Here is a 21,251-nt window from a genome sequence, read left to right on the forward strand (position 1 = left end):
ACCGTCCTGGGTAGCCGTCTCTGAACTGCGCTACCTTTATGGTCCAGGGGGTCTCTCTGGGACCCTGAGAACAGGGCTTGGAAGGGGGAGAGGAAGGAAGGAAGGAGAGGGAAGGAGGAGAAAGGAGGAGGGAAGAAGGAAGGAAGGTGGGTGGGAGGGGGGAAAGGAGGAAAGAGAAAGGAAAGTGGGAGGGAGGGAGGGAGGAGAAGAACATGGAGGGAGGAAAGGAGGGGGGAAGGGAGAAGGAGAAAAAAGGAGGAAGGAAGGAGAAAGAGGGAAGGAGGAGAAAGAGGCAGGGAGGGAGGAGGAGAAAGGAGGAGGGGAGAAGGAAGGAAGGTGGGTGGGAGGGGGGGAAAGGAGGAAGGAGAAAGAGGTAGGAGGAAGAGAGGAGGAGAATTTGATTGATTTTGATTTTATTATTAATATTTGTAGGCCGCCCTTTTCCCTAAGGGGACTCAGGGCGGCTCACATAAAATCAGGGAGGGGGAATACAGACATTGACATAGTGACATATAATAAAATAGTAAACAACACACATTCATCATTCGGGAGGGGTAACTATCTTTATCCCCAGGCCTGACGGGCTAGCCAGTTCTTAAGGGCTGTGCGGAAGGCCTGGACGGTGGAGAGGGTACGAATCTCCACGGGGAGCTCGTTCCAAAGGGTCGGGGCTACTACTGAGAAGGCCCTCCTCCTTGTAGTTGCCAGCCGGCACTGGCTGGCCGATGGAATACGGAGGAGGCCTAATCTATGTGATCTTATTGGTCGCAGGGAGGTAATTGGCAGGAGGCGGTCTCTCAAGTATCCGGATCCACTACCATGTAGGGCTTTATGGGTGACTAATAACACCTTGAAGCGCATCCGGAGACCAACAGGCAGCCAGCGCAGCTCGCGGAGGATAGGTGTTATGTGGGTGAACCGAGGTGCACCCACAATCACTCGCGCGGCCGCGTTCTGTACTAGCTGAAGTCGCCGGATGCTCTTCAAGGGCAGCCCCATGTAGAGCACATTGCAGTATTCCAGCCTAGAGGTCACAAGGGCCCGAGTGACTGTTGTGAGAGCCTCCCGATTCAGGTAGGGCCGCAACTGGCGCACCAGGCGAACCTGGGCGAATGCCCCCCTGGTCACAGCCGTCAAGTGGTGGTCAAACGATAGCTGTGGGTCCAGGAGGACTCCCAAGTTGCGAACCCTCTCTGAGGGGTATAAAATTTGACCCCCCAGCCTGAGAGATGGAATATTGGTGGAATCTTTGGGAGGGAAACACAACAGCCACTCGGTCTTTTCTGGGTTGAGCACAAGCTTGTTAACCCTCATCCAGTCCATAACGGCTTCAAGGCCTCGGTTCATCACGTCTGCCGCTTCATTGAGTTGGCACGGGGCGGACAGATACAGTTGAGTATCGTCCGCATATTGATGGTATCTGATCCCGTGCCTGCGGATGATCTCTCCCAGCGGTTTCATGTAGATGTTGAATAGTAGGGGGGATAAGACCGAGCCCTGAGGCACCCCATAAGTTAGGGGCCTAGGGGACGATCTCTGCCCCCCCACTAACACCGCCTGCGACCTGTCCGAGAGGTAGGAGGAGAACCACCGCAACACGGTGCCTCCCACTCCCACCTCCCGCAGTCGTCGCAGAAGGATACCATGGTCGATGGTATCGAAAGCCGCTGAGAGGTCAAGGAGGACCAGGATGGAGGAATGTCCTCCATCTCTGGCCCTCCAGAGATCATCGGTCAATGCGACCAAAGCGGTTTCAGTGCTGTAACCGGGTCTGAAGCCTGACTGGAAGGGGTCGAGATAGGAGAAAGAAAAAGGGAGGGAGGAAAGGAGGGGGAAGGGAGAAGGAGAAAAAAGGAGGAAGGAGGAAGGAAGGAGAGGGAAGGAGGAAGGAAGGTGGGTGGGGGGGGGAAAGGAGGAAGGAGAAAGGCAAGTGGGAGGGAGGGAGGGAGGAGAAAGAAAAGGGAGGGAGGAAAGGAGGGGGGAAGGGAAGAAGGAGAAAAAAGGAAGGAAGGAAGGAGAAAGAGGGAAGGAGGAGAAAGACGCAGGGAGGGAGGAGGAGAAAGGAGGAGGGAAGAAGGAAGGAAGGTGGGTGCGAGGGGGGAAAGGAGGAAGGAGAAGGAGGAGAAAGAAAAAGGGAGGGAGGAAAGGAGGAGGGACGGGAGAAGGAGAAAAAGAAGGAAGGAAGGAAGGGAGGAGGGAGGGAGGGAGGGATTGATTCCCCAGGCTCACCTTCCTTCTTGCCCTGCAGGAGCCGGTGGAGGAGGCTGGGGAACCAGGGACTGTGGCTGTGATGGCCCAGAGCAGCGAACCACATCTGCCAGTCCAGGCGGGGCTGGTGGGGGGCCACCAGGGGGGGCGCAGCGCTGACGTTGCCCGGCTTGTACATGAACTGGATCTCCTGGGGAAGCGGGGAGAGAGAGAGAGAGCCTGTTGGGCCTCGGCTACCTAAAGGAACCCCCGTCCGGACCCCCGGGACTCTGCCCCCCACCCTGCCAGGGGACCCCTCCCCCCACTTCTTTCAATCGATGAACAATCTTTATCTGGCCAGTGAGCAGCCAAATCCAGAAGAAAGAAACCAAGAGAAACCAGGGTGGAGCCAACAAATACAGGTATCAGGCCGACAGCTAGCAAAACAAATGGCCGAATGTGACTTCACTGCTCCGGGGGCCTCTCTGAGCTTGGCTTGTCTCCTTGCAGACGTCTCGTGACCCAGCTAGGTAACTTCATGAGGGCTAGGAGGGAGTGGGATTTGCGGACTGGAGGAGGAGGGGCAGGATTGTGGGGTCCTTGATGCTGAGCCAACTAGGGAACATCACCAGCGATGGGAAGGGATGGGGTTTGTGGTGAGGAAGAAGAGGAAATATTTGTGGGGACCTGGGTGCTCTCTGAGCTCCGTGGTTTCCTTGCAGACATTTCACAACCCAACTAGGGAACATCATCAGTGCTAGATTATTCTTTGTACACACACGGCCTGTACCCCACTGTATAACACCAATGCAGTTATTAAATTTGCCGATGACACATCAGAGATGGGGCTCATTAATAAGGACCATGAGTCTGCTTATAGGAAGGAAGAACAAGGGCTGACATGGCGATGTGAAGAAAATAATCTTACACTCAACACCCCAAAAGCTAAAGAACTTATAATTGACTCCAGGAGGAAGAGAGAGGCACATTGAGCACTGTACATAAATGGCGAGGAGGTGGAGAGGGTTGGTAGTTTTAGATTTCTGGGCGTTTATATCTCGGAGAGCCTCTCATGAAGCACCCCGAAGGCTAACATGCTTGTGAAGAAGGCCCAGAAGAGGCTGTGCTTCCTGGGAATGCTAGGAAGATAAATCCGTGGCACGACAAAACCGCGGTCCACTAAAGCGCGCCCGATTAAAGCGCGTCGCTGACATCAGCAGTGCGACAACAGCGACCGCGGAGAAAAAAGGGCGCTTTAAATAGCGCTTTGAAAGCAAGCCGATTCACGTTAAGGTAAGGGTTAGGTTTAGGGTTAGGTTTAGGGTTAGGTTAAGCGTTAGGTTAAGGGTTAGGTTTCGGGGGGTTAGGTTTAGGTTTAGGGGTTATTTTTAGCTTTAGCGCTCACAGCGTGCTTTTTTTCGTCGCACTGTGATGACGCCAGGTACGCGGTTTCGTCGAGCGCGCTTTAGTCGACCGCGGTTTTGTGGTGGAACCGATAAATCTATCCCAGCATCGACTTCTGTCCTACGATCGCAGCACCATTGAGAGCGTCCTGACATACAGCATCCTGGCACGGTACGGAAGCAGCTCTGCAGCCGACAAAAACGCTCTGCAGAGAATCATTAAAACTGCCCAGAACATCACAGGGCCCCCAGCTACCAGCTCCTGGACAACATCTTCCTCTCTCGCTGTTTGAGGAAGTTGCACAACATTCTCAGAGACTCTTCCCGTCCCGCTCACAATCTTTTTAGACTGTTGCCTTCTGGCAGAAGATACAGAAGAATTAAAACTCGGGAGCCTACGTATAATTGTGGCCACAAGAATAACTTATGCACCATTTTGGAAATCTACTACCATACCGCCGGAAGATGCCATAATTAAAAAGATCTATGAATGTGCAGAGATGGACAGAATGACGGGTTGGCTGAGGGACAAAGGAGAAACGGAACATTATCTGAGCTGGAACCTATGGTATATGTGGGCGACAAGGAGAACAGCAGGGACTTAAAACGGGGAAAGTCAAATAGCAGCTGTTAACAACGGGAACTGAAAGTGAACATGGGTATCGTAATAGATCCCTGAATTTTGTAATGAGAAGATGCGGCTTAGAGACTAAACAATGAGGAAGGGAGAAAAAAAAGTTGGGCTGTGAATGACTGTCACCGTGGGGGGGGGGGGGATTGTATGCTTAAAATTGTATTTGTATGTTTTACTCTTTAAAAAAATTGTATAACCAATAAAGATTTACTTTTAAAAAAAAAGAAGAATTAAAACTCGGACCGCGCGTCTTCCGAATAGCTTTTATCCCAGAGCCATAATTGCACTCAGCAGTGATCTAAAGGGGCACCATCAATGAGCTATTGGACAGCACGACCTGGTCTGTTGTGTGGAGGCTTGGGGGGTTTAAGGATGGGGAAATGTTTGGGTAGGTGGGTGTGGGTGTTTGGGGATTGTTGTGTGTGTTGGGCCTGGTCTCTTGAGTGTTATGTGAATTTCGTTGTATGTGTAAACTGTGTAGATACGTACAATGACAATAAAGTAAAGGGACAGCAATAGCAATAGCAGTTCGACTTATATGCCGCTTCATAGGGCTTTCAGCCCTCTCTAAGCGGTTTACAGAGTCAGCATATTGCCCCCAACAACAGTCTGGGTCCTCATTTCACCCACCTCGGAAGGATGGAAGGCTGAGTCAACCTTGAGCCGGTGAGATTAGAACCGCTGAACTGCAGATAACAGTCAGCTGAAGTGGCCTGCAGTACTGCACCCTAACCACTGCGCCACCTCGGGAGGGGGTTTGTCCTCATTTATGTAATGGTGGCTTGTCTCATCAGTACTGGTGGACATGTTTTCTCCTTGGTGGTTCCTTGTGGTTTACTGTTTGACTGATTTGGGTTACTTTAAGCTTTGCATTGCCTCTTTCAAATGGTGTGTAGCTGTTATTTATCTCCACGTGCCTGTTGATGGCCGACTTGTCTGAATGCCAGGCTTCCAGGCATTCTAGAGGTTTAGCTTGGGTCAAGGAGAACCAGCCCCCGGCCTGCCCTCCCTCCCTCCCTCCCTCCGACAGCACCCTGAAGCCACTCACCGTCCACGTTTCCTTGTCATAGCTGCCTTCCAGCACCACCTCTGGCCGCCCACCCACGCCCGTCATTCGGCGGAAGAGTCCATAGGAATTGGCCAGCTGGTACTGATCCACAGCCCCAAAGGCCTGATGGATACCCGCCCACAGCTTCCCGTTGGACTCATACTCAATGTACGTGAAGGGGACCTGGGGAAGGAACAGAAGGCTGTGATTTGAACCCACAACATATCCTGGGGAAAAAAATCACTGGGCTAATCATTGTACCACGAGGGCCTGCCTGCCTTTTCCCCCCTCTCATTTTTCTTCCTCCTCCTTTCCTTTTCCTTCCTTCCCATTTTCCCTCTCATTTTCCTTCCTTTCTTCCTATTTTCCCTCTCATTTTCCTCCCTCCCTTCCCGTTTTCCCTCTCATTTTCCTTCCTTCCTTCCCTTCTCACTTAGCAATAGCACTTATATACTGCTTTATAGCCCCCCTCTAAGCGCTTTACGGAGTCAGCCTCTTGCCCCCCAACAATCTGGGTCCTCCTTTTACCGACCTCGGAGGGATGGAAGGCTGAGTCGACCTTGAGCCGGTCAGGATCGAACTGCTGGCAGTGGGCAGAGTCAGGCCTTCCATCCTGCGTTCTTACCACTGTGCCACCAGGGCTGGATATGTTTTAAAGCAGTGTTTCTCAACCTTGGCAACTTGAAGATGTCCGGACTTCAACTCCCAGAATTCCCCAGCCAGCTCCCCCAGCCTTCCTCCCGTGCTATGATTCAACTCAATGTCTACGCCCCCAGAGAAGCCCAACGGCACCTGGCATGAAGCTTACTAAGGCACAGCAACCCCCCCCCCCGGCCTGAAGCCCCCAGGTATGCTCATCCTGGCCCATCTGCCCCTGCCCCCCAATCCCACCCCCCGCAAAAGACTCACCAGGCTGATAGTGAACATCCCCAGGGCAGCCGTGGCGAAAACGGCCCACTGCACCACAGCCCAGAGCTTCCAGAAAAAGCCCCGGATGCAGGCACTCCTGGGGGGGAGGGAAGGAAAGGGGCATCAGGCAGGAAGACCCCCCAGAGGCCTCCCCAAATATTAGACGGCGGGGGGATGGGTGGGGAGTGGGACACATTCCTTTAACAAAGCAAAGCTGGTTCCGGGCCATTCTGGGAATTGGGAATTGAACTCCCAACTAGTTTAAAGTTGGTGAGGTTTGCAAAACACACACAGCTGAAGTGTAATAACAGAGCCAGTTCAATTGGGTTAAGGGTTTATTAAACTTGTATGCCGCCCTATTCCCGGGGGGGGACTCAGGGCAGCGAACAAACACATGGGGAAGGGGGCAACACAAAAACAAACGAGACAAACAGGATACAAAGACAAATTAAGAACTACACAACAATCACAACAATTCGAGTGGGGCTGGGAACTCATCAGCCCCAGGCCTGCCGGAACAGCCAGGTCTTGACGGCTTCGCGGAAAGCCTGAAGGGGGGTGAGGGTCCGAATCTCTACAGGGAGGGCCGGAGCAGCCACAGAGAAGCCCCTCCTTTTTGTGCGAAACAGCAGAGAAAGGTCTGGGGGGAAAACTCTGGGGAGGAGGGAGGGAGGGGGATCCTGGGGTGCTCTCTGAGCTTGGTTGTTTCCTTGCAGACATCTTATGACCTGACTAGGTAATATCATCAGTGCTAGAAGGCGGGGGGGAGGGGATGCAGAGAGGAGAAGGAAACGGAGAATTGGAAAAAGGAACAAGAAAAATGAAGAGAAGAAAGGAGGAGGAGAAAAGGAGGAGGAGGAGGAGGAAGAGGAAAAAAGGAGCAGGAGGAGGAGGAAGAGGAGAAGAAGGGGGGAGGAGGAGGAGGAGGGAGAGGAGGAGGAGGAGAAGAAGGAGGAGGAGGAATTTCCTGACAGTCAGAACAATCAATCAGTGGGACAGAATTTGCCTCCAGAAGTTGTGAATGCCCCAACACTGGAAATCTTTAAGATGTTGGAGAGCCATTTGTCTGAAGTGGGAAAGAGTTTCCTCCCTAGGCAGGGGGTTGGACTAGAAGACCTCCAAGGTCCCTTCCAACTCTGTTATTCTATTCTATTTTATTCTATGAAAGGAAGGAAGGAAGGAAGGAAGGAAGGAAGGAAGGAAGGAAGGAAGGAAGGAGGGAGGGAGGGAGGGAGGGATTCTCCAAGGCACCTGAGGGCAGGACAAGAAGGAATGGGTGGAAACTAATCAAGGAGAGAAGCAACTTAGAACTGAGGAGGAATTTCCTGACAGTTAGAACAATTAACCAGTGGAACAGAAGTTGCCTCCAGAAGTTGCGAATGCCCCAACACTGGAAGTCTTTAAGAAGATGTTGGATAGCCATTTGTCTGAAGCGGTATAGGGTTTCCTGCCTAGGCAGGGGTTGGACTAGAAGACCTCCAAGGTCCCTTCCAACTCTGCTCTTGTATTGTATTGTATAAGAAGAGGAAGAGAAAGAGGAAGAAGAAGAGGAGGACTGTGGGGTCCTTGGTGCTCTCTGAGCTCGGTTGCTTCCTTGCAAACCTTTCATAACCACACCAAGGGAACAACATCAGGACTAAAAAGGAGGGGGTTTGGGAAGGACGAAGAAGAGGAATAGACATGAAGGAGAAAAACTGGTGAAGGAAGAGAAGGGAAAAAACGATGAAGAGGAGGGGATGAAGGAGAAGAACGGGGCCAGTTGAGTTATCTCTACCCCCGACTCACCTGTATCCAGCCTGAAGGATCTCCCACAGCAAGGAGAGGAGCCCCAGGGCCACCAGAGGGAGGGTCACCGTCTTCAGCCACTGCGTGAACTCGTGGTAGGTGAAGGCTGGAGGGAGACCGGGGGAGGGGGGGGCACGGGTGAATGGGTGAGCTAAGAAAGGACCCGGACTTTCCATCTTTTTCTTCCCTCCTTTCTCTCTCTCTTTCCTTCCTTCCTCCCTCTCTCTCTTTCTTTCCTTCCTTCCTCTCTCTCTTTCTTTCCTTCCTCCCTCTTTCCTTCCTTCCTCTATTTCTTTCCTTCCTTCCTCTCTTTCTTTCCTTCCTTCCTCTCTCTCTCTTTCTTTCCTTCCTTCCTCTCTCTCTTTCCTTCCTTTCTTTCTCTTTCCTTCCTTTCTCTCTCTCTCTCTCTCTCTCTCCTACTGTACTGCGCCCTCTTCCAATGGGGGAGGGCCCCAGGCCTAGTAGCCAAACAGCCCATCCTTTCCCTGCCCAGGAATTGTACCCCAGGCTCTAAAACACAAGATGGGGGGGGGGGGGAGCTACAAGGCACCTGGGACCCCTTGAAGTCTTGCATTTCAGAGGGCGAGGCCCCCTCCCCCTTGGCGAGGATGGGGTACAAAGGGAGCAGAGTTGTTGGGGAGTGGGACAAGTCTCTCTCTCTCACACACACAGCACAGGGGGGGGGCAGAGGGAGGAGGAAATCCTTGGCTGGGTCTGAGAATGTGAGGAGGAGGCTGAGGGGGGGTGTCAGGGCTGGGACCCTTCCTTGCCGAAATGGAGAAAAAGTTCACCCCGCTGCAGCTGAGGGACCTCCAGCCCCACCCCCCACTGCAGGACCCCCTGCTGTCCACTGAAGCCCCTCCCCCCATCCCCCCCAAAAGAAATACCTGTCTTGGATTCAAGGATTCCCTTCTCCCAGTTGATGGTCAGCCCGAAGTAACGGCTGGTCCAGAAGGTCAGGAGGCCGTAAACAGCCAGCTCTGCCAGTAGGGGGGGCAGTCGCCAGGCCCAGCCTAAGGGGCAGAGGGGGGGGGTTGAAGGTCAAGGCTTATGGGCCCCCACTGAAGAGGGGGGCTTGGGGCTAGGCTGCACCTCCCATCAAACCCATCATGCAAGTAACATCAGACCCATCATGCACCCCCCCTTGAGATGCAGCTGGAGTATAGTACCCATCAACCCTTTCACGGAACTCCATTCAAACCATCATACAAGTACCATCAAACCCATCATGCACTCTTCAGGAGATGTAGCTGGACTGCAGCTCCCATCAACCCCTTCATGCAAGTACCATTAAACCCATCATACAAGTAACATCAGACCCATCATGGAACTCCCATCAAACCCATCATGCACCCCCCCCCATGAGATACAGCTGGAGTACAGTTCCCATCAACCCCTTCACGAAACTCCCATCAAACCCATCATACAAGTACCATTAAACCCATCATGCACCTCCCCACGAGGAGCTGACAGGACTGCAGCTCCCATCAGCCCCGCCACTCCAGATAGGGAGGCAGGCAGCACGTAAACAGAATAACTCAACGGAGGAACAGGAGAGAAATGAAAAGGAAGAGGCCCAAGGGAAGCCCCCCCTTCTTCCTCCTCCTCTTCCTGGGGGCGGGTGGGGGTCCTGGGGGACTCACCGCCACTGGCCCTCTTCCGCCCCTGGCCCAGCCACAGCCCCAGGTGCTCATCGTCCAGCAGGGAGAAGCTCAGGACGACCGTCAGCAGGTTGAAGAAATTGTAGTTGCCGGTGAGGATGATGAGGGCCTGCAGGAGGACCTGGAGGAGGGTCAAAACACAAGGAGTCCTCGACTTACGACCACAATGGAGCCCAGGGTTTCTGTGGCTAGGCGGGACAAAGGGGGGGCTAAATGAACATTGCGCACCTTGTTACGACCTTTCTCGCCCCAGTCGCTAAGTGAATCACTGCAGTAAAGTCGGTGTGACGTTTTGCAGTCTCCCGGGAGAGGGGGGGGGGCTGATCCCCTTTTGCGACCAGCCGGCTTCACTTAACAACCGGGTGACTAATTTAAGAGCCACAGGGATTCACTTAACCGATGCGGCAAAACTCACTTCACAAATTTCTTTACTTAACGACATAAACTTTGGGCCCCAATGAGGTCGTAACGTTGAGGTCTGCCTGCTGTTACCCTTTCCGCCTGTTCTCCCCTCCCCCCCCCCGGGTGCTTGCCAACCTAACCTTCCCAGCGCCTGGCCGTACCTGGCTGTAGAAGGCAAAGAGCCGGAGACGTCGCAGCGGCACGAAGAAGAGCGGGGGGATGGCGATCTCAATCACGTAGGTGCCCACCACGCTGAGCTTCTGCAACCAGATGGGCATCTGGTGGGCAAACCAGGCGCTGGGCGTGGGGATGCACTGGGTCTCGTAGTGGTAGGTCAAGGCTGGGGAGAGAGAGAGATGGAGAGAGGAGAGAGAGAAAGATGGAGAGAGGGAGGGAAAGAAAGGGGAAGAGAGAAAGGGAAGACAGGGGGAGGGACAAGAGGAGGGAGAGATGGAGAGAGAAGGAGGAAAGAGGGGGAGAGAGAGATGAAGAGAGAGGAGGAGAGGGAGAGAGAAGGAGAGAGGGAAGGAAAGAGGGGGAGAGAGAGGAGATGGAGAGAGAAGGAGAGGGAGAAAGAAGGAGAGAGGGAGGAAAGAGGGGGAGAGAGAGATGAAGAGAGAGGAGGAGAGGGAGAGAGAAGGAGAGAGGGAGGAAAGAGGGGGAGAGAGAGATGAAGAGAGAGAAGGAGAGGGAGAAAGAAGGAGAGAGGGAGGAAAGAGGGGGAGAGAGAGAGATGAAGAGAGAGGAGGAGAGGGAGAGAGAAGGAGAGAGGGAGGAAAGAGGGGGAGAGAGAGATGAAGAGAGAGGAGGAGAGGGAGAGAGAAGGAGAGAGGGAGGAAAGAGGGGGAGAGAGAGAGATGAAGAGAGAGGAGGAGAGGGAGAGAGGAGAGGGAAGGAAAGAGGGGGAGAGAGAGAGAAGATGGAGAGAGAAGGAGAGAGGGAGGAAAGAGGGAGAGAGAGATGAAGAGAGAGAGGAGGAGAGGGAGAGAGAAGGAGAGAGAGAAGAAAGAGGGGGAGAGAAAGATGAAGAGAGAAGGAGAGAGGGAGGAAAGAGGGAGAGAGAGAGATGAAGAGAGGAGAGGGAGAGAGAAGGAGAGAGGGAAGGAAAGAGGGAGAGAGAGAGAGGAGATGGAGAGAGAAGGAGAGAGGGAGGAAAGAGGGGGAGAGAGAGAGATGAAGAGAGAGGAGGAGAGGGAGAGAGGAGAGGGAAGGAAAGAGGGGGAGAGAGAGGGGGAGAGAGAGAGAAGATGGAGAGAGAAGGAGAGAGGGAGGAAAGAGGGAGAGAGAGAGATGAAGAGAGAGAGGAGGAGAGGGAGAGAGAAGGAGAGAGAGAAGAAAGAGGGGGAGAGAAAGATGAAGAGAGAAGGAGAGAGGGAGGAAAGAGGGAGAGAGAGAGATGAAGAGAGGAGAGGGAGAGAGAAGGAGAGAGGGAAGGAAAGAGGGAGAGAGAGAGAGGAGAGAGAGAGGAGATGGAGAGAGAAGGAGAGAGGGAGGAAAGAGGGGGAGAGAGAGATGGAGAGAGAGAGGAGATGGAGAGAGAAGGAGAGAGGGGGAGAGATGAAGAGAGAGAGGAGAGGGAGAGGAGAGGGAAGGAAAGAGGGGGAGAGAGAGATGAGAGAGAGAAGGAGAGAGGGAAGGAAAGAGGGGGAGAAAGAGATGGAGAGATAGAGGAGGAGAGGGAGAGAGAAGGAGAGAAAGAGAGGGGGAGGAAAGGAGACAGAGAGGGAATATAATTAGTCCTTGACTTATGGATGAAATACAGCCCCAAATTTCTATTGCTAAGCAAATCCCTCGTTAAGCAAGTCTCCAGAGGGTGGGAATATGGCCATTTTTCAGGCCAGCTTTGGAACATTTTTGGCCCAAAAAACACCCTGAAAATAACCTCCAAGTGGACTGTTTTCAGGCCATTTTGGGGCCATTTTTCAGGGCCAAAAATGGCAGAAAACTATCTGTTTTGGGGCTGTTTTAGGGGCAATTTTCAGGTGTCTCTGGTATGCCAGCACTCCTGAAGACCAGCTGGCGACGGCACGTGCCAGAGAGGGATCTGGGTGCCACCTCTGCCACGCGTGCCATAAGTTTGCCCTCACGGCTCCACCACATCCTTTTTCTAACGTGGTGACCAAAACTGGATGCCGTATTCCAGGTGTGGCCTTAGCAATGCATTATGAAGCGGTACCAAGACTCCACACTTTTGATTCTAGGCCTCCACCTATACAACCAAGGATGGCGTTGGCTTTTCTGGCTGCCTGGCATGGAAGAGATTGCCCATCAAAACGCCAAGCTCCCTCCCGCAGCTCCTGCCAATGCCCCCCCTCCCTGTCTGTTTCTGGGCTCACCTGTCAGCCCCCACCAGGTGGGGCAACGGCTGGTCAGCTTCACCACCCCGGACGCGAACATTAAACGGAAGAGCAACCAGCGCACCAGCCAAAAGGTCACCCCATCATGTGCCCGCCAGGTTGTGGAGCGCCACTTCAGCAGATGCATGGGAGCCACCAGCACAGCCAGGAAGCCCGTCTCCAGCAAAAGGCTATCCCTGGTGGAGAAAGAGGGGGGGGGTGTCAAAGGAGCATGGCTGTGGAGTGCCCTTCCCTTGGCAATGCTCGCGGGGGCCATGCGGCTCTCTCTGTGCTCTAGGACAGTGGTTCCCAAACTTGGCAACTTTAAGACTTGTTGGACTTCAACTCCCAGAATTCTCCAGCCAGCTCAAACTTGGCAACTTTAAGACTTGTTGGACTTCAACTCCCAGAATTCTCCAGCCAGCTCAAACTTGGCAACTTTAAGACTTGTTGGACTTCAACTCCCAGAATTCTCCAGCCAGCTCAAACTTGGCAACTTTAAGACTTGTTGGACTTCAACTCCCAGAATTCTCCAGCCAGCTCAAACTTGGCAACTTTGAAGACTTGTTGGACTTCAACTCCCAGAATTCTCCAGCCAGCTCAAACTTGGCAACTTTGAAGACTTGTTGGACTTCAACTCCCAGAATTCTCCAGCCAGCTCAAACTTGGCAACTTTAAGACTTGCTGGACTTCAACTCCCAGAATTCTCCAGCCAGCTCAAACTTGGCAACTTTAAGACTTGTTGGACTTCAACTCCCAGAATTCTCCGGCCAGCTCAAACTTGGCAACTTTAAGACTTGTTGGACTTCAACTCCCAGAATTCTCCGGCCAGCTCAAACTTCTGCTGGCTGGAGAATTCTGGGAGTTTGAAGTCCACAAGTCTTAAAGTTGCCAAGTTTGGGAACCCCTGTTCTAGGAATTTCATGCAGCCCTTAACAATCAAGCCCAACATTTCCCGAGGCGAGGTTTGCTGCTCCATTCTGCAATCTTTATTGCCACAGTCGTTAAGTGAATCACTGCCGTGCTTTAAGTTAGTATCAAGCAGAATGGAGCAGGGAGGGGCCTGGGAGGTGTTCGGGTCCAGCCCCCTACATGTGACTGTCCAGTCTCTTCTTAAAATCCTCCAATGACGGGGTTCCCACAACATCTGGTGACAAGCTGTTCCACTGGTCAATTGTCCCCCACTGTTAGGAAGTTACTCCTTAATTCCAAGTTGCTTCTCTCCTTGATTAGTTTCCAACCGTTGCTTCTTGTCCTGCCTTTTCGGGCTTTGGAGAAGAGGTGGACCACCACCCCCTTCTCTGGGGCAGCCCCTCAAGTATTGGAAGACTGCTGTTGTGTACAGAATAACAGAATAGCAGAGTTGGAAGGGACCTTGGAGGTCTTCTAGTCCAACCCTCTTCAGGAGCGGGAGACCTTATCCCATTCTGGAGAAGCAGCTGTCCCTTCTCTTCTTAAACACCCCCAGCGATGCTACTGGGCTCACGTCCATCCTGATGGGACGCCAGAAATGTCTTTTGGGGCTGAAATCTCCAAAAGCTACAAGCCAAGAGGCTGGAAGTCAGATCCCCTTGATTGGGCAGAAGCCATGGGGGTAGAATAAGACCCCTGGCTGGTCATCTCACAACTTATTTTAGAATAGAAGATAATAGAATACAATGCAATAGCAGAGTTGGAAGGGACCTTGGAGGTCTTCTAGTCCAACCCCCTGCCTAGGCAGGAAACCCTATCCCATTTCAGACAAATGGTTATCCAACATCTTCTTAAAGACTTCCAGTGTTGGGGCATTCACTACTTCTGGAGGCAACTTCTGTTCCACTGATTAATTGTTCTCACTGTCTGGAAATTCCTCCTCAGTTCTAAGTTGCTTCTCTCCTTGATTAGTTTCCACCCATTGCTTCTTGTTCTGCCCTCAGGTGCTTTGGAGAATAGCTTGACTCCCTCTTCTTTGGGGCAGCCCCTGAGATATTGGAAGACTACTTAACAACTGTGGCAAGAAAGTTGTAAAATGGGACAAAATTCACTGAACAAATATCTTTGGACTGGATTATGGTCGTAAGTAGAGACCCCCCTACCTGTAGAAGCCCAGAGCCACTTACCATTGGAAGTAGAGGAACACCTGTCCCACCTGTAGAGGATGGGGGGGGAGGAAGAAAATCAAATCAGCAGCTGGACTGGCTCATCAGGTGCCTCCTACCTGAGTTTAGATTGGCTTCCTCTGATGTCAGCATTGATATCCCACCTGCTGAATCTGCCTGCAAAGGTCTCTATCTTCCACCCCAGCCACTAACTAACCACTAACCAACTAACCATTAACTAACCCAGTGCAACCATCCCTCCTCCCTCACTCCAGTTTGCCCCCCCCCCCACTTATTGGCTAGAAATTTGGGAATGGCCCACTCTGGGACAAGGCCTTTTTCCCCACACACAACACCCCTGTAAGGTAGGCTGGGCCAAGCATGCCTGGTGGCCTCCAAGACTCCCACGGACCCCCTAGGAAGAGGGTGTGGCTTGAACCCAAGTTACAGTGCAACACTTCCACCCCCCAGTGGTCACTCCTGTTGGCTGGGAATTTGGGAAGGAGCTCGCTGGGCCCCCCGAAACTGGATTCAATCTTTTATGGGGTTTGAATGACTTTGTAGGAGTGTTTTGCAAACTTGGCCATTCAAAGATGTGTGGACTTCAAGGCCCAGAATTCCCTAGTTAGCACCTTGTAAAGTGAGGACTTCAACTCCCAGAATTCCTTCCCAGCACAGTATGGACTCCTAGAATTCCCTAGCCAGCACCTTCAAAGGGACTTCAATTCCCAGAATCCCCCAGCCAGCACCATCAGAAGGGAGAACTTCAACTCCCAGAATTCCTTGTTAGCATTTTCGAAAGTATGAACTTCAACTTCCCAGAATTCCCCAGCCAGTATTTAAAAAAAACTATCCATTTCAACTCCCCGAGTTCCCCAGTTAGTACCTTAAGAACTGAGGACGTCAACTCCCCAAATTCCCTAGCAGGCACCTTAAAAAGTTCTTCAACTCCCAGAATTCCCTGTTAGCATTTTAGAAAGTGTGAACTTCCAACTTCCCTACGCAGCACCTTAAGCACTGTGGACTGCAACTCCCAGAATTCCCTAGCCAGGACCTGAAAAAACAAATTGCTAGGTTTCTCCAGCCAGCACCATCAGAAGTGGGGACTTCAACTCCCAGAATCCCTTCTTAGCAGATTAGAAACTGTGGACTTCAACTCCCAGAATCCCCCAGACAGCACACCTGGAGGGCATGGCAGGGCCCTCTTCCAGTGCCCCCCCCGTCGTACCTGGTAGACGGAGAGGTAGAGGCCCCAGAGGGCGAGGAAGACCAGGCTGTCCCGCAGGGGCTCCAGCACCAGGGCCCCAAAGGAGAGCAGCGTGCCCATCAGGCACAGCAGCTCCAGGCCCTGCTCCGTGTCCAGCCCCAGGTGGGGGCCCAGCCACAGCAGAGTCGGGGAGTCCCGCAGCTGCTGCCAGAAGTCTTTGCCGGTGAAACGGAGCATCTTCCGGGCGGGCAGGATGCCATCTCTTCCGTAGAGGCCTGCAGGGAGAAAGGAGAGAGAGATGCTGAAAGGGGGCAGTGTGGCAACGGGTGCAATGCCACAAACACCCCCCCGGTCACCAGTGCCTTCGCAGGCATCGGAAGCAGGGAGCTAATGCGTTGCAATGCAGGGAGTCCTCGCTTTATGGCAACTGGGCCCCAAATCTCTGTTTGCTAAGCAAGACAGGGAACTGGTGCCTTGCAATACAAAGAGTCCTTGACTTACGACCAGCCGGCCATTGCCTGCTCCTTTCCCCCTGCCAAACACACTCAAGTACCTTCAACCCCGAATGTACACACGCCGCACCCAGCAGAAAGTCACACCGCCCTTCCCAAACTTTGCTTGTTTTCACCTCTCCGAAACCTTGAGCTAAGAATTCGGGTAAATAAACAGCTTCTGAGATTCCTCTTCCTACAGGTACTCCTCGACTTTACAACCGTTCAAAGTTACGACGGTGCTGGGGAAAAAAGGGATTTGTGGGTGTTCTCCGCACTTACAACCGTTGCTGCATCCTCACGTGATCAAAATTCAGCTGCTTGGCAACTGACTCATACTTACGACGGTTGCAGTGTCCCAGGGTCACGTGACCCCTTTTGCGAGCTTCTGGCAAGCAGAGTCAAGGGGGAAGCCAGATTCATTGAACAACTGCAGTGATTCACTTAACAGCCGTGGCAAGAAAGGGCATAAAATAGGGCAAAACTCACTTAGCAAATGTCTCACATAGCAGAAATGCCAATTGTGGTCGTACGTCGAGGATTACTTATACCATCCCAGACAAGTGGTTATTCAAATGCTAATCCTGGATTCATATGTGTAACATAGAATTGTAGAATCCTAGGGCTATTGGCAGTAGTAATATAGTAGTAACTGCAAGAGAGAGTCCTAGTGGACAACCGTTTAAATAGGAGCCAGCTGTGTGCAGCAGCTGGCAAAAATGCCAACACAGTTCTAGGCTGCAAAAACAGAGGGATCATAGAATCAAGATCATGTGAAGGGTTAATACCACTTTATAAGGCCTTGGTGAGGCCACACTTGGAATATTTGCATCCAGTTTTGGTCGCCACGATGTAGAAAAGATGTGGAGACTCTAGAAAGAGTGCAGAGAAGAGCAACAAAGAGGATTAGGGGACTGGAGGCCAAAACGTATGAAGAATGGTTGCAGGAACTGGGCATGTCTAGTCTAGGGAAGAGAAGGACCAGGGGAGACATGATTGCAGTCTTCTAATATTTGAGGGGCTGCCAGAAAGAAGGGGTTCACTTATTTTCCAAAGCATCGGAAGGCAAGACAAGAAACTATCAAGGAGAGAAGCAACTTAGAACTAAGGAGAAATTTCCGGAGTGTGAGAAGAATCAATCAGTGGAACAGCTGGCCTCAGGAAGATCTCCAACACTGGAGGTTTTTAAGAATAGACTGGACAGCCATTTGTCCATAATGGGGTAGGACCTCCTTTTTGAGTAGGGGTTTGAATTAGAAGACCCCCCAAGGTCCCTTCCAACTTTATTATTCTGTTGAATAGAATAGAGTTCTTTATTGGCCAAGTGTGATTGGACACAGAAGGAATTTGTCTTTGGTGCAGATGCTTTCAGTATACATAATTAGTAATTTAGTAATTTAATAGATTTGTATGCCGCCCAATCCCATAGGAGTCTGGGCGGCTTACAGAACAAGATAAAAAAATTAAAAGTTAAAAATAGAAAGATACAATTAAGAATACAATTTTAAAACAACACACCATACAATCCGTCTAGGTGGGGCTGGACCTTGTTCAACAGCCCCAGGACTGCCAGAACAGCCAGGTTTTGGTGGCTTTTCGGAAGGCCGAGAGAGTGGGAAGGGTCCGGATCTCTACGGGTAGATCGTTCCACAGGGCCGGAGCAGCTACAGAGAAGGCCCTCCCCCGAGGGGCCGCCAGCCGGCATTGTCCGGCTGATGGACAATGACATAAAAAGACAAGATACATTCGATAGGATGGGATGGAATGGAATAGAATAGAGTAGAGTTCTTTATTGGCCAAGTGTGATTGGACACAGAAGGAATTTGTCCCTGGTGCAGATGCTTTCAGTATACATAAAAAGACAAGATACATTGGATAGGATAGGATTAGGATAGGATGGAATAGGATAGAATAGAATAGAATAGAAGTCTTTATTGGCCAAGTGTGATTGGACACAGAAGGAATTTGTCTCTGGTCCAGATGCTTTCAGTACACATAAAAAGACAAGATACATTGGATAAGATTAGGATAGGATAGGATTAGGATAGAATAGAATAGAAGTTTTTGTTGGCCAAGTGGGATTGGACACAGAAGGAATTTGTCTCTGTTGCAGATGCTTTCAGAATACATAAAAAGACAAGATACATTGGTTAGGATAGGATTAGAATAGGATAGGATTAGGATAGAATAGAATAGATTAGAGTAGAGTTCTTTATTGGCCAAGTGTGATTGGACACAGAAGGAATTTGTCTCTGTTGCAGATGCTTTCAGTATACATAAGAAGACAAGATACATTGGATAGGATAGGATTAGAATAGGATAGGATTAGGATAGGATGGAATAGAATAGAATAGAAGTCTTTATTGGCCAAGTGGGATTGGACACAGAAGGAATTTGTCTCTGTTACAGATGCTTTCAGTATACATAAAAAGACAAGATACATTCATCACGAATCATAATGTACAACACTTAATAATAGCCATAGGGTACAAATAAGTTATCTGGAAACAATATCAACATAAATTGTAAGGATACAAGCAACAAAGTTACAGTCATACAGTCATAAGTGGGAAGAGATAGGAACGAAGAGAAGACTAATAGTGATAATAATGTGGCTTTAGTGAATGGTTTGACAGTGGCGAGGGAATCATTTATATAGCAGAGTGATGGCACTCCGGAAAAAACTCTCCTTGTGTCTAGTTGTCTTGCTTTGCCCTAGAGCTGAGGGTAGGAGTTGAAGCAATTTATGTCCAGGGTGTGAGGGGTCTGTACATAAACTGCTTCAACTCCTACCCTCAAAACGACGGACTCAAACCGTGACTTGAGAGCAGCCTTCCAACTGCCTCGGGGGCTGCCCCAAAGAAGACGGGGGGGTCAAGCCATTAGCCAAAGCAGGACAAGAAGCAACAGATGGAAACTAAGCAAGGAGAGACGCAACCTGGAACTAAGGAGAAATTTCCTGACAATTAGAACAGTTAACCCGTGGAACAGCTTGCCACCAGAAGTTGGAGGTGCTCCAACACTGGAGATTTTCAACAACAACAAAAAAAACATGGAGAACCATTTGTCTGGGATGATATACGTTTTCCTGCTTGGGCAGGGGGTTGGACTAGAGGATCTCTGAGGTCACTTCCAGCTCTGTTATTCTGTTAGGGCTGGAAGGGACCTCAGGGGCCCAAGGCAGGAGACCTTATGCCATTGGTGTCCAAACTTGGGAACTTTAAGACTTGTGGACTTCAACTCCCAGAATTCCCTTGCCAGCCATACGGCTGGCAAGGGAATTCTGGGAGTTGAAGTCCACAAGTCTTCAAAGTTCCCAAGTTTGGACACCCGTGCCTTCTGCCATTGGGGACAAATGGCTGGATCAGGAAAAGCAAATCTTTTCTCCATAGGAGGAGGAGGAGGAGAAAGGAAAGGCAAGGTGAGGAGGGGTGGGGTGCCCACCGAAGGCTGAGACAAACAGGGGAGAGGGCCGGTGGGCCACACCAACCCCCCGCCCTCCACGTGCGAGGCCGTCCGCACAACTGCTGCAACGCCAGTGCCACGTGGAGATCCTGGGACAGACGGGAGGAAGAAGGGGGGGGGGGGGAGAGGCTAAAAAAAACACCAATCTGGGATATTGGGAAAGGGGGCGGGGCTAAAGCAGAGGGAGGGGCTGAAGAGAGCAGCGTCCCAGTTCTTTCTGCAGAAAAAGGGGAGAGAGCCACAGCCAAGGCCACCCCCCCCCTCCCACTCGCATTTGGTTTCTCCCAGGGGCCACTGATAAAAGGAGTAAGGGGGGGGGGGTCCCAAGCAGGAGAGGCTCTTGATGGATCTCCAAATTTAAAGTCTCTAAAGCCCCCCCCCCCAAGTGAGGGGGGGGCTTTAGAGACTTTAAAGCTTTAGAGACTCTAAAGCCCCCCCCCCCCAAAGCCCTGTGAAGCCCACCCAACCAAGACTTGGCTTCAATCCAGGTTTTATTGGGGAGGGGGGTCAAGGAGATATTGGGGGGGGTTGTGAGGCAAGGAGAAGTGGGGGGGCTTGGGGGCAAGGAGATGTGGGGGGGGGCAAGGAGAGGATGGTAAGGAAAATGCTGGCCCCTCTCGATCCAGGGAAGCGAGGTCTGAGACCCGGGTCAGAAGGGCACGTGAGGACACGGGAGGGGCGCCCCATTCAAACGCGGCCCAAAGGGCCAGAAGACCCCCGCGCCCCTCCACATTCCTCCCTGCCCGGCCCAAGAGTCCCCCCTTTCCTGCCAGCAATCAGGACCCCTCCCCTCGCCCCCTCCCCACAGCCAAGCCGGAGGAGAGCGACCCTCGGCCAGGACGCCGGCCACTTCCAAGCCCTCCCCCGGGACTCGCCCGCTGCAAAGCCCCCCCTTCCGAGGACACGTTGGACGGCCACAACCGGACCCAGAGGCGGCCGGAGGAGCCCCGCAAAGAAAAGAGGGCGGAGGAGAAACCCCGTCGGGGCTGCCAGGCAGAGGAGCCGTTGCAGGCAGAGCCAGTGGGACGCGTGTCAGCCTCGCAGCCGGTCGTGGGAAGCGGCCCCCAGGTGGCCGAGGTGGCGCAGTGGTTAAATGCAGCACTGCAGGCTACTGCTAGATCAGCAGTTCAGCGGTTCAAATCTCACCGGCTCAGGGTTGACTCAGCCTTCCATCCTTCCGAGGTGGGTAAAATGAGGACCCAGATTGTTGGGGGCAATATGCTGACTCTCTGTAAACCGCTTAGAGAGGGCTGAAAGCCCTATGAAGCGGTATATATAAGTCTACTGCTATTGACAGAAGGAGCCGAGAGGGCTCGGAAAGCCACTAAGCGGGACGCAGCCCCCCCCCCCACCCGGGATTCTCCCTTCCCCGGACGCCCCTGCGAGGACTTGGCTCCTGCTTGGGCAGGGCGAGGGCGCCGCGGGGCATGTGCAAAGCGCCCTCCTTCTCTTTGCTCCCTCCCCCTCTCCCGCCGCAGGCTCACCGGGCAGCTGGACGTAAAGCGAGGCGAAGGCGGCCAGGAAGGCGGCGGCCAAGCCGCGCAGGAAGAGCTGCCGGGCCAAGCGAGGCGCCTCCGAGCCCATCGCCGCTTCTTCTCCTCCTCCTCCTCCTCCCTCCCTCCCTCCCTCGCGCGCGAGACGCTCG

At 52.3% G+C, this 21,251-nt stretch overlaps 1 protein-coding gene across 1 annotated transcript in view; it reads right to left on the bottom strand.

Annotated features, from left to right (window-relative positions):
* The window catches only part of LMF2 (lipase maturation factor 2), a 23,752-nt gene extending 2,525 nt beyond the window's left edge, over window positions 1-21,227 (bottom strand). Inside the window, exons 1-11 of the mRNA XM_032238314.1 lie at window positions 21,091-21,227; window positions 15,672-15,925; window positions 14,465-14,493; window positions 12,366-12,562; window positions 10,191-10,369; window positions 9,610-9,748; window positions 8,854-8,979; window positions 7,967-8,072; window positions 6,182-6,278; window positions 5,273-5,455; window positions 2,184-2,398 (exon numbers count right to left, since the gene is read on the bottom strand). Coding sequence (XP_032094205.1) covers window positions 2,184-2,398; window positions 5,273-5,455; window positions 6,182-6,278; window positions 7,967-8,072; window positions 8,854-8,979; window positions 9,610-9,748; window positions 10,191-10,369; window positions 12,366-12,562; window positions 14,465-14,493; window positions 15,672-15,925; window positions 21,091-21,190 — 1,625 coding nt within the window. The 5' untranslated portion in view covers window positions 21,191-21,227. The remainder of the gene's footprint in view (window positions 1-2,183; window positions 2,399-5,272; window positions 5,456-6,181; window positions 6,279-7,966; window positions 8,073-8,853; window positions 8,980-9,609; window positions 9,749-10,190; window positions 10,370-12,365; window positions 12,563-14,464; window positions 14,494-15,671; window positions 15,926-21,090) is intronic.
* Between the last annotated feature and the right edge of the window lie 24 nt (window positions 21,228-21,251).

Source organism: Thamnophis elegans, unplaced genomic scaffold (assembly GCF_009769535.1).
Source record: "Thamnophis elegans isolate rThaEle1 unplaced genomic scaffold, rThaEle1.pri scaffold_112_arrow_ctg1, whole genome shotgun sequence".
Classification (NCBI taxonomy): Eukaryota; Metazoa; Chordata; class Lepidosauria; order Squamata; family Colubridae; genus Thamnophis; species Thamnophis elegans.